At 43.5% G+C, this 19,679-nt stretch overlaps 1 protein-coding gene across 1 annotated transcript in view; it reads right to left on the bottom strand.

Moving 5' to 3' along the window:
* LOC147096805 (hepatocyte nuclear factor 3-beta-like) overlaps positions 1-13,088 on the bottom strand; it is a 128,196-nt gene extending 115,108 nt beyond the window's left edge. Inside the window, exon 1 of the mRNA XM_085973441.1 lies at positions 11,933-13,088. Coding sequence (XP_085829567.1) covers positions 11,933-12,004 — 72 coding nt within the window. The 5' untranslated portion in view covers positions 12,005-13,088. The remainder of the gene's footprint in view (positions 1-11,932) is intronic.
* Between the last annotated feature and the right edge of the window lie 6,591 nt (positions 13,089-19,679).

Here is a 19,679-nt window from a genome sequence, read left to right as displayed (position 1 = left end):
GACACTGATATAAACACACACATTGACACTCTGATATAAACACACACACTGACACTGATATAAACACACACACTGACACTCTGATATAAACACACACACTGACACTCTGATATAAACACACACACTGACACTGATATAAACACACACTGACACTGATATAAACACACACACTGACACTGATATAAACACACACTGACACTGATATAAACACACACACTGACACGCTGATATAAACACACACTGACACTGATATAAACACACACACTGACACTCTGATATAAACACACACACTGACACTGATATAAACACACACACTGACGCTGATGTATACACACACATTGACACTGATATAAACACACACACTGACACTCTGATATAAACACACACACTGGCACTGATATAAACACACACACTGACACTGATATAAACACACACACTGACACTGATATAGGCACACACACTGACACTCTGATATAAACACACACACTGACACTGATATAGACACACACACTGACACTCTGATATAAACACACACTGACACTGATATAAACACACACACTGACACTGATATAAACACACACACTGACACTGATATAAACACACACACTGACACTGATATATACACACACACTGACACTGATATAAACACACACACTGACACTGATATAAACACACACACAGACACTCTGATATAAACACACACACTGACACTGATATAAACACACACAATGACACTTATATAAACACACACACTGACACTGATATAAACACACACACTGACACTCTGATATAAACACACAGTGACACTGATATAAACACACACACTGACACACTGATATAAACACACACACTGACACTGATATAATCACACACACTGACACTGATATAGACACACACACTGACACTCTGATATAAACACACACACTGACACTGATATAAACACACACACTGACACTGACATAAACACACACACTGACACTGATATAAACACACACACTGACACTGATATAAACACACACACACACTAATATAAACACACACACTGACACTGATATAAACACACATAATGACACTCTGATATAAACACACACTGACACTGATATAAACACACACACTGACACTGATATAACCACACACACTGACACTGATATCAACACACACACTGACACTGATATAAACACACACACTGACACTCTGATATAAACACACAGTGACACTGATATAAACACACACACTGACACTCTGATATAAACACACACACTGACACTCTGATATAAACACACACACTGACACTGATATAAACACACACACTGACACTGATATAAACACACACTGACACTCTGATATAAACACACACACTGACACTGATATAAACACACACACTGACACTCTGATATAAACACACACACTGACACTGATATAAACACACACACTGACACTCTGATATAAACACACACACTGACACTGATATAAACACACACACTGACACTGATATAAACACACACACTGACACTGATATAAACACACACACTGACACTGATATAAACACACACACTGAAACTGATATAAACACACACACTGACACTCTGATATAAACACACACTGACACTGATATAAACACACACTGACACTGATATAAACACACACACTGACACTGATATAAACACACACACTGACACTCTGATATAAACACACACAATGACACGTATATAAACACACACACTGACACTCTGATTTAAACACACACACTGACACTGATATAAACACACACACTGACACTGATATAAACACAGACACTGACACTCTGATATAAACACACACACTGACACTGATATAAACACACACACTGACACTCTGACACAAACACACACACTGACACTGATATAAACACACACACTGACACTGATATAAACACACACACTGACACTTTTATAAACACACACTGACACTGACATAAACACACACACTGACACTGATATAAACACACACACTGACACTGATCTAAACACACACACTGAAACTCTGATATAAACACATACACTGATTCTGATATAAACACACACACTGACACTGATATAGACACACACACTGACACTCTGATATATACACACACACTGACACTGATATAAACACACACACTGACACTGATATAAACACACACACTGACACTGATTTAAACACACACACTGACACTGATATAAACACACACTGACACTGATATAAACACACACACAGACGCTCTGATATAAACACACACACTGACACTGATATAAACACACACACAGACACTCTGATATAAACACACACACTGACACTGATATAAACACACAAACTGACACTCTGATATAAACACACACTGACACTGATATAAACACACACACTGGCACTCTGACATAAACACACAAACTGACACTGATATAAACACACACACTGACACTCTGATATAAACACACACTGACACTCTGATATAAACACACACACATACACTGATATAAACACACACACTGACACTGATATAAACACACACAATGACACTGATATAAACACACACACTGACACTGATATAAACACACACATTGACACTCTGATACAAACACACACACTGACACTGACATAAACACACACACTGACACTGATATAAACACACACACTGACACTGATATATACACACACACTGACACTGATATAAACACACACACTGACACTGATATAAACACACACACAGACACTCTGATATAAACACACACACTGACACTCTGATATAAACACACACAATGACACTTATATAAACACACACACTGACACTCTGACTTAAACACACACACTGACACTGATATAAACACACACACTGACACTGATATAAACACACACACTGACACTCTGACACAAACACACACACTGAAACTGATATAAACACACACACTGACACTGATATAAACACACACACTGACACTAATATAAACACACACACTGACACTGATATAAACACACACACTGACACTCTGATATAAACACACAGTGACACTGATATAAACACACACACTGACACACTGATATAAACACACACACTGACACTGATATATTCACACACACTGACACTGATATAGACACACACACTGACACTCTGATATAAACACACACACTGACACTGATATAAACACACACACTGACACTGACATAAACACACACACTGACACTGATATAAACACACACACTGACACTGATATAAACACACACACTGACACTAATATAAACACACACACTGACACTGATATAAACACACATAATGACACTCTGACATAAACACACACACTGACACTGATATAAACACACACACTGACACTCTGATATAAACACACACACTGACACTGATATAGACACACACACTGACACTCTGATATAAACACACACACTGACACTGATATAAACACACACACTGACACTGATATAAACACACACACAGACGCTCTGATATAAACACACACACTGACACTGATATAAACACACACACTGACACTGATATAAACACACACATTGACACTCTGATACAAACACACACACTGACACTGACATAAACACACACACTGACACTGATATAAACACACACACTGACACTCTGATATAAACAAACACACTGACACTGATATAAACACACACACTGACACTGATATAAACACACACTGACACTGATATAAACACACACACTGACACTGATATAAACACACACATTGACACTGATATAAACACACACACTGACACTCTGATATAAACACACACACTGACACTGATATAAACACACACACTGACACTGATATAAACACACACACTGACACTGATATAAACACACACATTGACACTGATATAAACACACACAATGACACTGATATAAACACACACACTGACACTGATATAAACACACACATTGACACTCTGATATAAACACACACACTGACACTGATATAAACACACACACTGACACTCTGATATAAACACACACACTGACACTCTGATATAAACACACACACTGACACTGATATAAACACACACTGACACTGATATAAACACACACACTGACACTGATATAAACACACACTGACACTGATATAAACACACACACTGACACGCTGATATAAACACACACTGACACTGATATAAACACACACACTGACACTCTGATATAAACACACACACTGACACTGATATAAACACACACACTGACGCTGATGTATACACACACATTGACACTGATATAAACACACACACTGACACTCTGATATAAACACACACACTGGCACTGATATAAAAACACACACTGACACTGATATAAACACACACACTGACACTGATATAGGCACACACACTGACACTCTGATATAAACACACACACTGACACTGATATAAACACACACACTGACACTCTGATATAAACACACACACTGACACTGATATAGACACACACACTGACACTCTGATATAAACACACACACTGACACTGATATAAACACACACACTGACACTGATATAAACACAGACACTGACACTGATATAAACACACACACTGACACTGATATATACACACACACTGACACTGATATAAACACACACACTGACACTGATATAAACACACACACAGACACTCTGATATAAACACACACACTGACACTGATATAAACACACACAATGACACTTATATAAACACACACACTGACACTGATATAAACACACACACTGACACTCTGATATAAACACACAGTGACACTGATATAAACACACACACTGACACACTGATATAAACACACACACTGACACTGATATAAGCACACACACTGACACTGATATAGACACACACACTGACACTCTGATATAAACACACACAGACACTGATATAAACACACACTGTCACTGACATAAACACACACACTGACACTGATATAAACACACACACTGACACTGATATAAACACACACACTGACACTAATATAAACACACACACTGACACTGATATAAACACACATAATGACACTCTGATATAAACACACACTGACACTGATATAAACACACACACTGACACTGATATAACCACACACACTGACACTGATATCAACACACACACTGACACTGATATAAACACACACACTGACACTCTGATATAAACACACAGTGACACTGATATAAACACACACACTGACACTCTGATATAAACACACACACTGACACTCTGATATAAACACACACACTGACACTGATATAAACACACACACTGACAGTGATATAAACACACACACTGACACTCTGATATAAACACACACACTGACACTGATATAAACACACACACTGACACTCTGATATAAACACACACACTGACACTGATATAAACACACACACTGACACTCTGATATAAACACACACACTGACACTGATATAAACACACACACTGACACTGATATAAACACACACACTGACACTGATATAAACACACACACTGACACTGATATAAACACACACACTGAAACTGATATAAACACACACACTGACACTCTGATATAAACACACACTGACACTGATATAAACACACACTGACACTGATATAAACACACACACTGACACTGATATAAACACACACACTGACACTCTGATATAAACACACACAATGACATGTATATAAACACACACACTGACACTCTGATTTAAACACACACACTGACACTGATATAAACACACACACTGACACTGATATAAACACACACACTGACACTCTGATATAAACACACACACTGACACTGATATAAACACACACTCTGACACAAACACACACACTGACACTGATATAAACACACACACTGACACTGATATAAACACACACACTGACACTGATATAAACACACACACTGACACTTTTATAAACACACACTGACACTGACATAAACACACACACTGACACTGATATAAACACACACACTGACACTGATCTAAACACACACACTGAAACTCTGATATAAACACACACACTGATTCTGATATAAACACACACACTGACACTGATATAGGCACACACACTGACACTCTGACATAAACACACACACTGACACTGATATAAACACACACACTGACACTCTGATATAAACACACACACTGACACTGATATAGACACACACACTGACACTCTGATATAAACACACACACTGACACTGATATAAACACACAAACTGACACTGATTTAAACACACACACTGACACTGATATAAACACACACTGACACTGATATAAACACACACACAGACGCTCTGATATAAACACACACACAGACACTCTGATATAAACACACACACTGACACTGATATAAACACACAAACTGACACTCTGATATAAACACACACTGACACTGATATAAACACACACACTGGCACTCTGACATAAACACACAAACTGACACTGATATAAACACACACACTGACACTCTGATATAAACACACACTGACACTCTGATATAAACACACACACTGACACTGATATAAACACACACACTGACACTGATATAAACACACACAATGACACTGATATAAACACACACACTGACACTGATATAAACACACACATTGACACTCTGATACAAACACACACACTGACACTGACATAAACACACACACTGACACTGATATAAACACACACACTGACACTCTGATATAAACAAACACACTGACACTGATATAAACACACACACTGACACTGATATAAACACACACTGACACTGATATAAACACACACACTGACACTGATATAAACACACACTGACACTGATATAAACACACACACTGACACTGATATAAACACACACATTGACACTGATATAAACACACACACTGACACTCTGATATAAACACACACACTGACACTGATATAAACACACACACTGACACTGATATAAACACACACACTGACACTGATATAAACACACACATTGACACTGATATAAACACACACACTGACACTCTGATATAAACACACACACTGACACTGATATAAACACACACACTGACACTGATATAAACACACACACTGACACTGATATAAACACACACACTGACACTCTGATATAAACACACACAATGACACTTATATAAACACACACTCTGACACTCTGATTTAAACACACACACTGACACTGATATAAATACACACACTGACACTCTGATATAAACACACATACTGACACTCTGATATAAACACACGCACTGACACTGATATAAACACACACACTGACACTGATATAAACTAACACTCTGATATAAACACACACACTGACACTCTGATATAAACACACACACTGACACTGATATAAACACACACACTGACACTGATATAAACACACACACTGACACTGATATAAACACACACACTGACACTGATATAAACACACACACTGACACTCTGATATAAACACACACACTGACACTGATATAAACACACACACTGACACTCTGATATAAACACACACACTGACACTGATATAAACACACACACTGACACTGATATAAACACACACACTGACACTGATATAAACACACACACTGACACTGATATAAACACACACACTGACACTGATATAAACACACACACTGACACTGATATAAACACACACACTGACACTCTGATATAAACACACACACTGACACTCTGATATAAACACACACACTGACACTGATATAAACACACCCACTGACACTCTGATACGAACACACACACTGACACTGATTTAAACACACACACTGACACTCTGATATAAACACACACACTGACACTGATATAAACACACACACTGACACTGATATAAACACACACACTGACACTCTGGTATAAACACACACACTGACACTCTGATATAAACACACACACTGACACTCTGATATAAACACATACACTGACACTGATATAAACACACACACTGACACTCTGATATAAACACACACAGTGACACTGATATAAACACACACACTGACCCTGATATAAACAAACACACTGACACTGATATAAACACACACACTGACACTGATATAAACACACACACTGACACTGATATAAACACACACGCTGACACTCTGATATAAACACACACACTGACAATGATATAAACACACACACTGACACTGATATAAACACACACACTGACACTGATATAACCAAACACACTGACACTGATATAAACACACACACTGACACTGATATAAACACACACACTGACACTGATATAAACACACATACTGACACTCTGATATAAACACACACACTGACACTGATATAAACACACACACTGGCACTGATATAAACTGACACTCTGATATAAACACACACACTGACGCTGATATAAACACACACACTGACACTCTGATATAAACACACACACTGACACTGATATAAACACACACTGACACTCTAATATAAACACACACACTGATATAAAAACACACACTGACACTGATATAAACACACACTCTGATATAAACACACACACTGCCACTGATATAAACACACACACTGACACTGATATCAAAACACACACTGACACTGATTTAAACACACACACTGACACTCTGATATAAACACACACACTGACACTGATATAAACACACACACTGACACTGATATAAACACACACACTGACACTCTGATATAAACACACACACTGACACTGATGTAAACACACACACTGACACTCTGATATAATGGGCGGCACGTTGGCTTAGTTGTTAGCACTGTTGCCTCACAGCGCCAGGGACCCGGGTTCAAATCTGGCCTCGGGCGACTTTTTGTGTGGAGTTTGCACATTCTCCCTGTGTCTGCGTGGGTTTCCTCCGGGTGCTCCGGTTTCCTCCCACAGTCCAAAGATGTGCGGGTTAGGTTGATTTGGCTATGATAAATTGACCCTTAGTGTTAGGGGATTAAATATGTGGTGTTACGGGGATATGTGTCGGTGCAGGCTCGATGGGCCGAAATGGCCTCTATCTGCACTGTGGGGATTCTGTGATTCTGTGATAAACACACACACTGACACTGATATAAACACACACACTGACACTCTGATATAAACACACATACTGACACTCTGATATAAACACACATACTGACACTCTGATATAAACACTGACACTGATATAAACACACACACTGACACTGATACAAACACACACACTGATATAAACTGACACTCTGATATAAACACACACACTGACACTCTGATATAAACACACACACTGACACTGATATAAACACACACACTGATATAAACTGACACTGATATAAACACACACACTGACACTGATATAAACACACACACTGACACTGATATAAACACACACACTGACACTCTGATATAAACACACACACTGACACTGATATAAACACACACACTGACACTGATATAAACACACACACTGACACTGATGTAAACACACACACTGACACTGATATAAACACACACACTGACACTGATATAAACACACACACTGACACTCTGATATAAACACACACACTGACACTGATATAAACACACACACTGACTCTCTGATATAAACTCGCACTGACACTGATATAAACACACACACTGACACTGATATAAACACACACACTGACACTGATATAAACACACACACTGACACTGATATAAACACACACACTGACACTGATTTAAACACACACACTGACACTGATATAAACACACACACTGACACTCTGATATAAACACACACACTGACACTGATATAAACACACACACTGACACTCTGATATAAACACACACACTGACACTCTGATATAAACACACACACTGACACTGATATAAACACACACACTGACACTCTGATACGAACACACACACTGACACTGATATAAACACACACACTGACACTCTGATATAAACACACACACTGACACTCTGATATAAACACACACACTGACACTGATATAAACACACACACTGACACTCTGATATAAACACACACACTGACACTGATATAAACAAACACACTGACACTGATATAAACACACACACTGACACTGATATAAACACACACACTGACACTGATATAAACACACACACTGACACTGATATAAACACACACACTGACAATGATATAAACACACACACTGACACTGATATAAACACACACACTGACACTGATACAAACAAACACACTGACACTGATATAAACACACACACTGACACTGATATAAACACACACACTGACACTGATATAAACACACACACTGACACTGATATAAACACACACACTGACACTCTGATATAAACACACACACTGACACTGATATAAACACACACTGACGCTGATATAAACACACACACTGACACTGATATAAACACACACACTGACATGACACTCTGATATAAACACACACATTGACACTGATATAAACACACACACTGACTCTCTGATATAAACACGCACTGACACTGATATAAACACACACACTGACACTGATATAAACACACACACTGACACTGATATAAACACACACACTGACACTCTGATATAAACACACACACTGACACTGATATAAACACACACACTGAGACTGATATAAACACACACACTGACACTCTGATACAAACACACACACTGACACTGATATAAACACACACACTGACACTGATATAAACACACACACTGACACTCTGTTATAAACACACACACTGACACTGATATAAAGACACACACTGACGCTGATATAAACACACACATTGACACTGATATAAACACACACACTGACACTGATATAAACAAACACACTGACACTGATATAAACACACACACTGACACTGATATAAACACACACACTGACAATGATATAAACACACACACTGACACTGATATAAACAAACACACTGACACTGATATAAACACACACACTGACACTGATATAAACACACACACTGACACTGATATAAACACACACACTGACACTCTGATATAAACACACACACTGACACTGATATAAACACACACACTGACACTGATATAAACACACACACTGACACTGATATAAACACACACACTGACATGACACTCTGATATAAACACACACACTGACACTGATATAAACACACATACTGACTCTGATATAAACACGCACTGACACTGATATAAACACACACACTGACACTGATATAAACACACACACTGACACTGATATAAACACACACACTGACACTGATATAAACACACACACTGACACTCTGATACGAACACACACACTGACACTGATATAAACACGCACACTGACACTGATATAAACACACACACTGACACTCTGATATAAACACACACACTGACACTGATATAAACACACACTGACACTGATATAAACACACACACTGACACTGATATAAACACACACACTGACACTGATATAAACACACACACTGACACTGATATAAACACATGTACTGACATACTGAACATTTCTAAACTTCTGTTGAGACAGCATCAATTAACATTCAATTAACATTTAATTTGATCCAGCGCCGAGTGAGCCCCTAAAAGTGAAATGGTCGATTTCAAGGCTGAAATCGATGAGAGGTCCGCAAGCTTACGACTGAACTCTTTTTGAATCTGACACCCTGACGGAGTTTGTTCCAACTCTTTGCGGGACTGATGGTCTGGGTTTATCTTGTGTTCCATCTTCAGTGTGCCAGTCGATATCCCAACTAACGAGGCACGAGTTTGACATCAACAGAAAGAATCGGCTCCTTTTGCAGTTTGAGGAACAGAATGCAATCTCAAATTCAGAGACTAGTGAAGCCTCTTGCTTCGGTGTCTTATAAAGACTTTACATGGAATAGAACATTTAGTAAAGCGATTGTAAGCACAGCCAGTGTCTCACCACTGACTCTGACAGCTGATCAATGAGTTATACTGACCTCGCCGGGGTCTGAATATAAACCGGTCCATTCGGGCATTTCATGTGATTCCATTTTCACTGAACCCAACATGTTTTCTTCCTTCGGATAACAACAGTCAGATCAAGCAAGGCAGGAGGGAGATTGGAGTGAGGTGTCCCAATCCCTAACCTCCCTCCTCCTCCTCCTCCCCCCCCCCCTGGAGTTGTGGCAGAGACTTCGCCAGGAGATCGAGGATCCTTCAGCAGAAATAGCCCAGGGGAGAGAGGGGATGGGGATGGGCTTGAGAGGGGGGGGGGGGGGTAATTCCGTGACAGTCCGATTCGAGAGGATCCAGAGTTCCAGCACCCCAGCCCTGACACACTGATCGCTGTGCAGTTCAAAGCTTCAGGCTTGCCCAGATGTTGGTGGGACCAGTCACTTTTGAGTTGGAAAGTCCCCTTCACACTTCATCTGCAGGACTTGCAGCTCTGGTTGCAACTCTTGTGTTCTCTTGTGTGGGTTTTACTTTTGGAGGTGTGGTGGTGGCCTGAGGCAGCCTCTGAGATACAAAGTGTGTGACTGTTGGGGAAGTTACTGATTAACTGAACGCTTGAGGTGTGTTGCCAGGAAGACCAAGTTTGCTGGAGACAACCGGGCAACGCCACCGCCCTCTGGCGCCCGCAGCGACGAATTTCACAAACTCGCCGTCCAGAGGCTGGAGGGTCTGGCCAGCCTGGACTGGCAATGTGGGGCCATCCTCGACCAGTGCATCCATCAGCGCGCTGCCTTGCAGCTGCCAGCTCGGTGCTTGCAGTCCTGTCGAGTGCATTCAACCGTTTTTTTTTAATGAACTCCAACCCATCCCTGCTTGCATTCCCCGCCACCACCCCCTTCTCCAAACATCCTCTGTTGCTTTACTCGTTCGACAGGTTTTGCAAACACCCCCTGGAGTCTTTCACCTCTGTCTGCCAACACTCCGCTCTCTTTGCCACAACAGATTGTTTTTTGGGATATTATTGCCTATTAAGGGAATCAAGAGGTATTATGGGACAGTGCAGGCAAGTGGAGTTGAGGTCCAAGATCAGCTCTTATTGAATGGGGGAGCAGGCTTGAGGGGCCGAATGGCCTACTCCGGCTCCTATTTAAGGGCCCAGAAATTCGGGTCTCCACGGGCGAGCACGCACGGGGTACTCACGCGTAGGCCCAACGAAAGTGCCGGTTTCGTGCACGCACTGCGCATGCGCGGGAAACCGGCAATTCCGTTCCCCTGAAAGAAGGGGTTCAGAGGTCGAGCGCGTGCGCCGGAGAGGCAGCGCGTGCGCATCGAACTTACGTTTTTTTTGCAGGTTTCTCCGGGAGGGTAAGTCTCCAGCAGTTACACTTTTAAAAAGCAGGCGCAAGGCCTGCTTTTAACAAGGTAAGTGGTGAATTAATTAAAATTAAAACATTTTTTCCACAAGTTTATTATTTTTAAATACTTTAAAGAAAGGTAAGTTTATTTTTAGCTCCGTTAGAAAATAAAAAAAAATTCAAAAATTTAAATTATTGTTTAAAATAGTTATTTCATGTAATTTATAGTTATTTTAAAAATGTGATTTTTAAAAAATTTATTTGACGTTTTAGTGATGTTTTGGGGCTTATAGTATTTATAGGTTTGGCAGCTCTTCCTGTCAAACTTATGAATGAAGCATTCGAACTAACTGCGCCCCTGGGATACGCAAGCACTGCGCACCGGCAGTTGGAGCAGGCCCAGGATCGGAATCCCACGCGGGCCCACAGCACAACGGCCGGCGCGCTAGGTAAGTGCAGGTCGGAGGCTTGCACCCGCGGGAAGCCTCCGACCCGAATTTCTGGGCCATTATGTCCTTATGATCCAAGAGGTGAGTGTGCAGATGGTTAATGAATAAGCCCAGTGTGTAAGCGGCGAGTGTGCGAGAGGTTTGTGTGTAAACTCGCACAGTGAGTGTCAGTAGACTATTTGACTGCGGTGCAGCATCATAACCAGGTTCGAACCCATCCTCACACACAGGCATTGATCACTGACAGCCGGGACCCTGGCTGATTCAAGAAGGTTGAGGGTTCAAGTCCCACTCCAGAGACTCGAGCACAAAAATCGAGGCTGACAATCCCAGTGCAGTACCGAGGGAGTGCAGCACTGTCGGAGGTGTCGTCTTTCAGATGAGTTGTTAAACCGAGGCCCCGTGGACGTAAAAGATCCCGTGGCACTATTTTGAAGAAGAGCAGGGGAGTTATCCCCGGTGTCCTGGCTAATATTTATCCCACAATAAACATCACTAAAACAGATGATCTGGTCATCATCACATTGCTGTTTGTGGGAGCTTGCTGTGTGCAAATTGGCTGCCGTGTTTCCTACATTACAACAGTAACTACACTTCAAAAAAGTACTTCATTGGCTGTAAAGCGCTTCGGGGCGTCCCGAGCTCGTGAAAGGCACTATAGAAATGCAAGCCTGTCTTAAGTTTACCCTCCGTAACCCAGGGCACTGAGAACAATTGTTCAGAAGGCTGGAGGTTCGTGTCCTGCTGCGGTCGCCACCAGCACAGACACGATGGGCCGAATGGCTTCCTGCTGTGCCGTAAATTTCTATGGTTCTATGAATTGTCATTCCGACTGCTGTGCTGGCTGAGGTCAGCTTACTCTGCACAGAACCGGGGTCGGATCGGACATGTGAGCTTCCTGGTTTGTGCTGTTCAGAATCACACCAGGTGATTCATTCACTGAGTGAGGCAAGGGGCTAAGCACCATTAATGCAAAGCCTCAAATACTGTGAGTTGTTCTTTTTTTATTTGTGAAAAATAGATATATTAAAAAACACAATCCATCTTGGCTGAAAGCGCCACTTATTCATTCTGAATAACCAACATTTTGGAAAAGCCCCTTAAATACTTGACTGCAAATGTGCAGGTTGCACCCAGAACCCAGGCAAAACCTCTCCCCAGCAGACCCCGCAGTACCCAGCAGACACCTGCAGCCTCAGAAGCCCCCATCATTTCCCAGCAGCCCCAGGAGCCGCCTGGAGTTCCAGAAGCCCTAGTAGCCACTCTGGAGCCCCAGCAGATCCCTGGAGTCCCAGCAGCCCCCAGTAGCCGCCTGGAGTCCCAGCAGATCTCTGGAGTCCCAGCAGCCCCCAGTAGACCCCTGGAGTTCCAGCAGCCCCTGGTGTCCCAGCAGCCCCTTGAGGCACACAGGCAATCTCCTGACACTTCATTCTTCAGTGGCCTGTGGCCAAACACTTGGCTGTGATTCAAAGCGTGCCCTTGTGTTACATTACACCGATGGTAACAACATCGGAAAGGAAGTTGGCAACGGCACAGGCTCCAGGCACCTTTCCTTTTGTTTTCAGCCCTGGTATTTATTTATGAAGTGATTCATTGCTGGTGTCATGGAGTCCGGTCTCACACAAGCTGCTGAGAGTAGGTTGGCGTTCCTAATGGGCACTATTTGTTTTCAGAATCGCAGCGCGGAGCAGTGGGGCAGTCAGGCGACCCATGTAAATAACATTACGATGATGTATTTGCTGCCTTGAGACTATAAATCCCCCCCATACTGGAGCGGGAGCGATTGCACGGCTGAGGGAAGGAACCCTGTGTGCTCAGAGCTGTGCCCAAGTGATATTGCGGGAAAAATTAAACAAAGTGAACTCAACTGGAAGACTCCCCCCTCCCACCCCACCTTGCCCGCCTCCAATCCAACGCTAACAGCAGTTGCAGGCATTCTTCCCATCTCGGGGCAAAGGTCACTGCGTCCCCTTCCCCACAGGGCAAAGGTTACAGATCCTCCTCCCCCCAGGGCAAAGGTTACAGATCCCCCTCCCCGCAGGGCAAAGGTTACAGATCCCCCTCCCCCCAGGGCAAAGGTTACTGATCCCCCTCCCCCCCAGGGCAAAGGTTACTGATCCCCCTCCCCCCCAGGGCAAAGGTTACTGATCTCCCTCCCCCGCAGGGCAAAGGTTACTGATCCCCTCCCCCCAGGGCAAAGGTTACTGATCCCCCTCCCCCCCAGGGCAAAGGTTACTGATCCCCCTCCCCCCAGGGCAAAGGTTACTGATCCCCTCCCCCCACAGGGCAAAGTTTACAGATCCTCTCCCCCCAGGGCAAAGGTTACAGATCCCCTCCCCCCAGGGCAAAGGTTACTGATCCCCCTCCCCCCCAGGGCAAAGGTTACTGATCCCCCTCCCCGCAGGGCAAAGGTTACTGATCCCCCTCCCCCCCTCCAGGGCAAAGGTTACTGATCCCCTCCCCCCAGGGCAAAGGTTACTGATCCCCCTAACACCCAGTGTAGTGATCAATAACATGTCATTCTGTGGTGGACACTAGGTGGAGCAGTAGAGCTGTATATAGCTGTATGTATAAAACTACACTACCCAGCTATACATACATTAAGACTACATTACCCATGAGGCTAGGCTACCCACAAGGCAACAGTCAAGATGGCAGCCTGCACACAGGAGCACAATGCTGCATCTCTACAGATACTGTACCAAGTCCACATGGCTCAATAAAGTAACTAGCAAAAGCTAGCTGTGTTCATAATAAGAATGTCTAGTTATTAATGAACATAACACCCAGGTCAAAGGTTACTGATCCCCTCCCCCCAGGGCAAAGGTTACTGATCCCCCTAACACCCAGGTCAAAGGTTACTGATCCCCCTCCCCCGCAGGGCAAAGGTTACTGATCCCCTCCCCCTAGGTCAAAGGTTACTGATCCCCTCCCCCATGGCAAAGGTTACTGATCCACCCACCCCGTGGGTCAAAGGTTACTGATGTGCCCCTCTCCCCGTGGGATCAAGGTTATGACCTCCTTCCGTAACATTTTACACAATAGCAACTCACTTTTATATAGCGCCTTTAATGTAGAAAAACATCACAAGGTACTTCAGGTATCGTCAGTCAAAAATGGACCCGAGCTGAAGAAGGAAATATTAGGACATGAGACCAGAAGCTTGAACAAAGAGTTGGTGTTCAAGGAGGCTCTTAAAGAAGGAGAGAGGGGTAGAGAGGCTGAGCAGTTCAGGGAGGGAATTCCAGAGCTTAGGGCCTCGACGACCGAAGGGAGCATTAGCAAGTACTAAAGGACAGAGTCAGGGGACCGGAGAGGGTGGAGGATGGCCAGGAGAGCATTGCAATGGTCAAGTCTGGATGAAGGTTTCACTGGTAGATGGGCAGAGGTGGGCGATGTTTCGGAGGTGTAGGTAGGTGATCTTTAGGTAGGGGTCGGAAGCTCAGCTCAGGGTCTAATAGGGTGCCATGGTTATGAACAGTCAAGTTCAACCTGAGAGAATGGTGGTGAGGAATTCCCATTCACAGTCCATTGCCACTCAGCCCATTGCCACTCAGCCCATTGCCACTCAGCCCATTGCCACTCAGTTCATTGCCACTCAGCCCATTGCCACTCAGTCCATTGCCACTCAGCCCATTGTCACTCAGTCCATTGCCACTCAGAGTCCATTGCCACTCAGTCCATTGCCACTCAGTCCATTGCAACTCTGTCCATTGCCACTCAGCCCATTGCCACTCAGTCCATTGTCACTCAGTCCATTGCCACTCAGAGTCCATTGCCACTCAGCCCATTGCCACTCAGTCCATTGAAACTCAAAGCCCATTGCCACTCAGTCCATTGCCACTCAGCCCATTGCCACTCACTCCATTGCCACTCAGTCCATTGCCACTCAGAGTCCATTGCTACTCAGTCCATTGCCACTCAGTCCATTGCCACTCAGTCCATTGCCACTCAAGAGGCCATTGCTACTCAGTCCATTGCCACTCAGTCCATTGCCACTCAGAGTCCATTGCCACTCAGCCCATTGCCACTTAGCCCATTGCCACTCACTCCATTGCCACTCAGTCCATTGCCACTCAGTCCATTGCCACTCAGAGTCCCATGCCACTCAGTCCATTGCCAGAGTCCATTGCTACTCAGTCCATTGCCACTCAGTCCATTGCCACTCAAGAGGCCATTGCTACTCAGTCCATTGCCACTCAGTCCATTGCCACTCAGCCCATTGCCACTCAGAGTCCATTGCCACTCAGTCCATTGCCACTCAGAGTCCATTGCTACTCAGTCCATTGCCACTCAGTCCATTGCCACTCAGTCCATTGCCACTCAAGAGGCCATTGCTACTCAGTCCATTGCCACTCAGTCCATTGCCACTCAGTCCATTGCCACTCAGAGTCCATTGCCACTCAGCCCATTGCCACTTAGCCCATTGCCACTCAGTCCATTGCCACTCAGTCCATTGCCACTCAGTCCATTGCCACTCAGAGTCCCATGCCACTCAGTCCATTGCCAGAGTCCATTGCCACTCAGTCCATTGCCACTCAGAGTCCATTGCCACTCAGTCCATTGCCACTCAGAGTCCATTGCCACTCAGCCCATTGCCACTTAGCCCATTGCCACTCACTCCATTGCCACTCAGTCCATTGCCACTCAGTCCATTGCCACTCAGTCCATTGCCACTCAGAGTCCATTGCCACTCAGCCCATTGCCACTTAGCCCATTGCCACTCACTCCATTGCCACTCAGTCCCTTGCCACTCAGTCCATTGCCACTCAGTCCATTGCCACTCAGAGTCCCATGCCACTCAGTCCATTGCCACTCAGTCCATTGCCACTCAGTCCATTGCTACTCAGTCCATTGCCACTCAGTCCATTGCCACTCAGTCCATTGCCACACAAGAGGCCATTGCCAGAGTCCATTGCCACACAAGAGGCCATTGCTACTCAGTCCATTGCCACACAAGAGGCCATTGCTACTCAGTCCATTGCCACTCAGTCCATTGCCACTCAGTCCATTGCCACTCAGAGTCCATTGCCACTCAGCCCATTGCCACTTAGCCCATTGCCACTCACTCCATTGCCACTCACTCCATTGCCACTCAGTCCATTGCCACTCAGAGTCCATTGTCACTCAGCCCATTGCTCGAGTTGTCAGAGAGGCACGAAGGATGGAGGGACTGTTCTTGCCCCATCTCCCCGAGGTGGGGGGAGGACACAGTCCGCCAGTCGGTGAAATTAACCCGTGCGTCCGGGCAGATCCGAAAGCAGCGCCGCAGAAAAGCGATCAGTTCCGCGGTAGTCTTATTAACGGGACGGAGAAAACAAAAACGGAACAAACTCTGCTGTGGCTTTCAGTTGTGTCTGACAGTTTGGGTGATTGTGGGATTTCTTTACTTTTTCAGCGTGTAAACTAGCAAAAAAACAGAGAGATTTTGTATAAATTGGGGTTTCATGAGGCACCAAAAACCTGTATCCCCTGAAAGGATTTCCTTCTCTCTCGCTCTCTCTCTCTCTCAGACTAGACAACAACATTGAAGCCAGCTTCAGTCAGGATCCCACCCGCAAAAATGCAGATTCCTACACTTCAGTGTCGCTTCCGCTGTCGGAACTCCTCCACTGTAAACACGCTCTGTCCAGTGCGTTGGAATTCAAAGACTTTTCTGAAACGTTTATTCTAGGTCTACGTTGATGGGGTGAGATGAAGAGGGCTGGGAGGAGGCTTGTGTGGAGCAGAAACCCCGGCACGGACCAGTTGGGCTGAATGGTTAGTTTCTGTGCAGTTAATACGATATAATTCATTAGAACAAAGAGGTGAGGCAAGAACCAAATGGTCGGTGACGTAAGAAAACTACTAGGCACTCGGTCTAAGCGTTAAACAAAGCTTTAATCAACTGTTTTACAACATGGAGCTCTAGTTGTTTCCTTCACTAGTTCCTGTTAAGAATGTCCTGTGCAAGCTGGGCCCATGCCCGAGTATTTATATTCTCCCTG

This window comes from Somniosus microcephalus, chromosome 34 (assembly GCF_052327205.1).
Source record: "Somniosus microcephalus isolate GS21.2 chromosome 34, FLI_Smic_1.0, whole genome shotgun sequence".
Classification (NCBI taxonomy): Eukaryota; Metazoa; Chordata; class Chondrichthyes; order Squaliformes; family Somniosidae; genus Somniosus; species Somniosus microcephalus.
The sequence above is the reverse complement of the archived record's forward strand: the minus strand, read 5'-3'. Positions and strand labels throughout refer to the sequence as shown.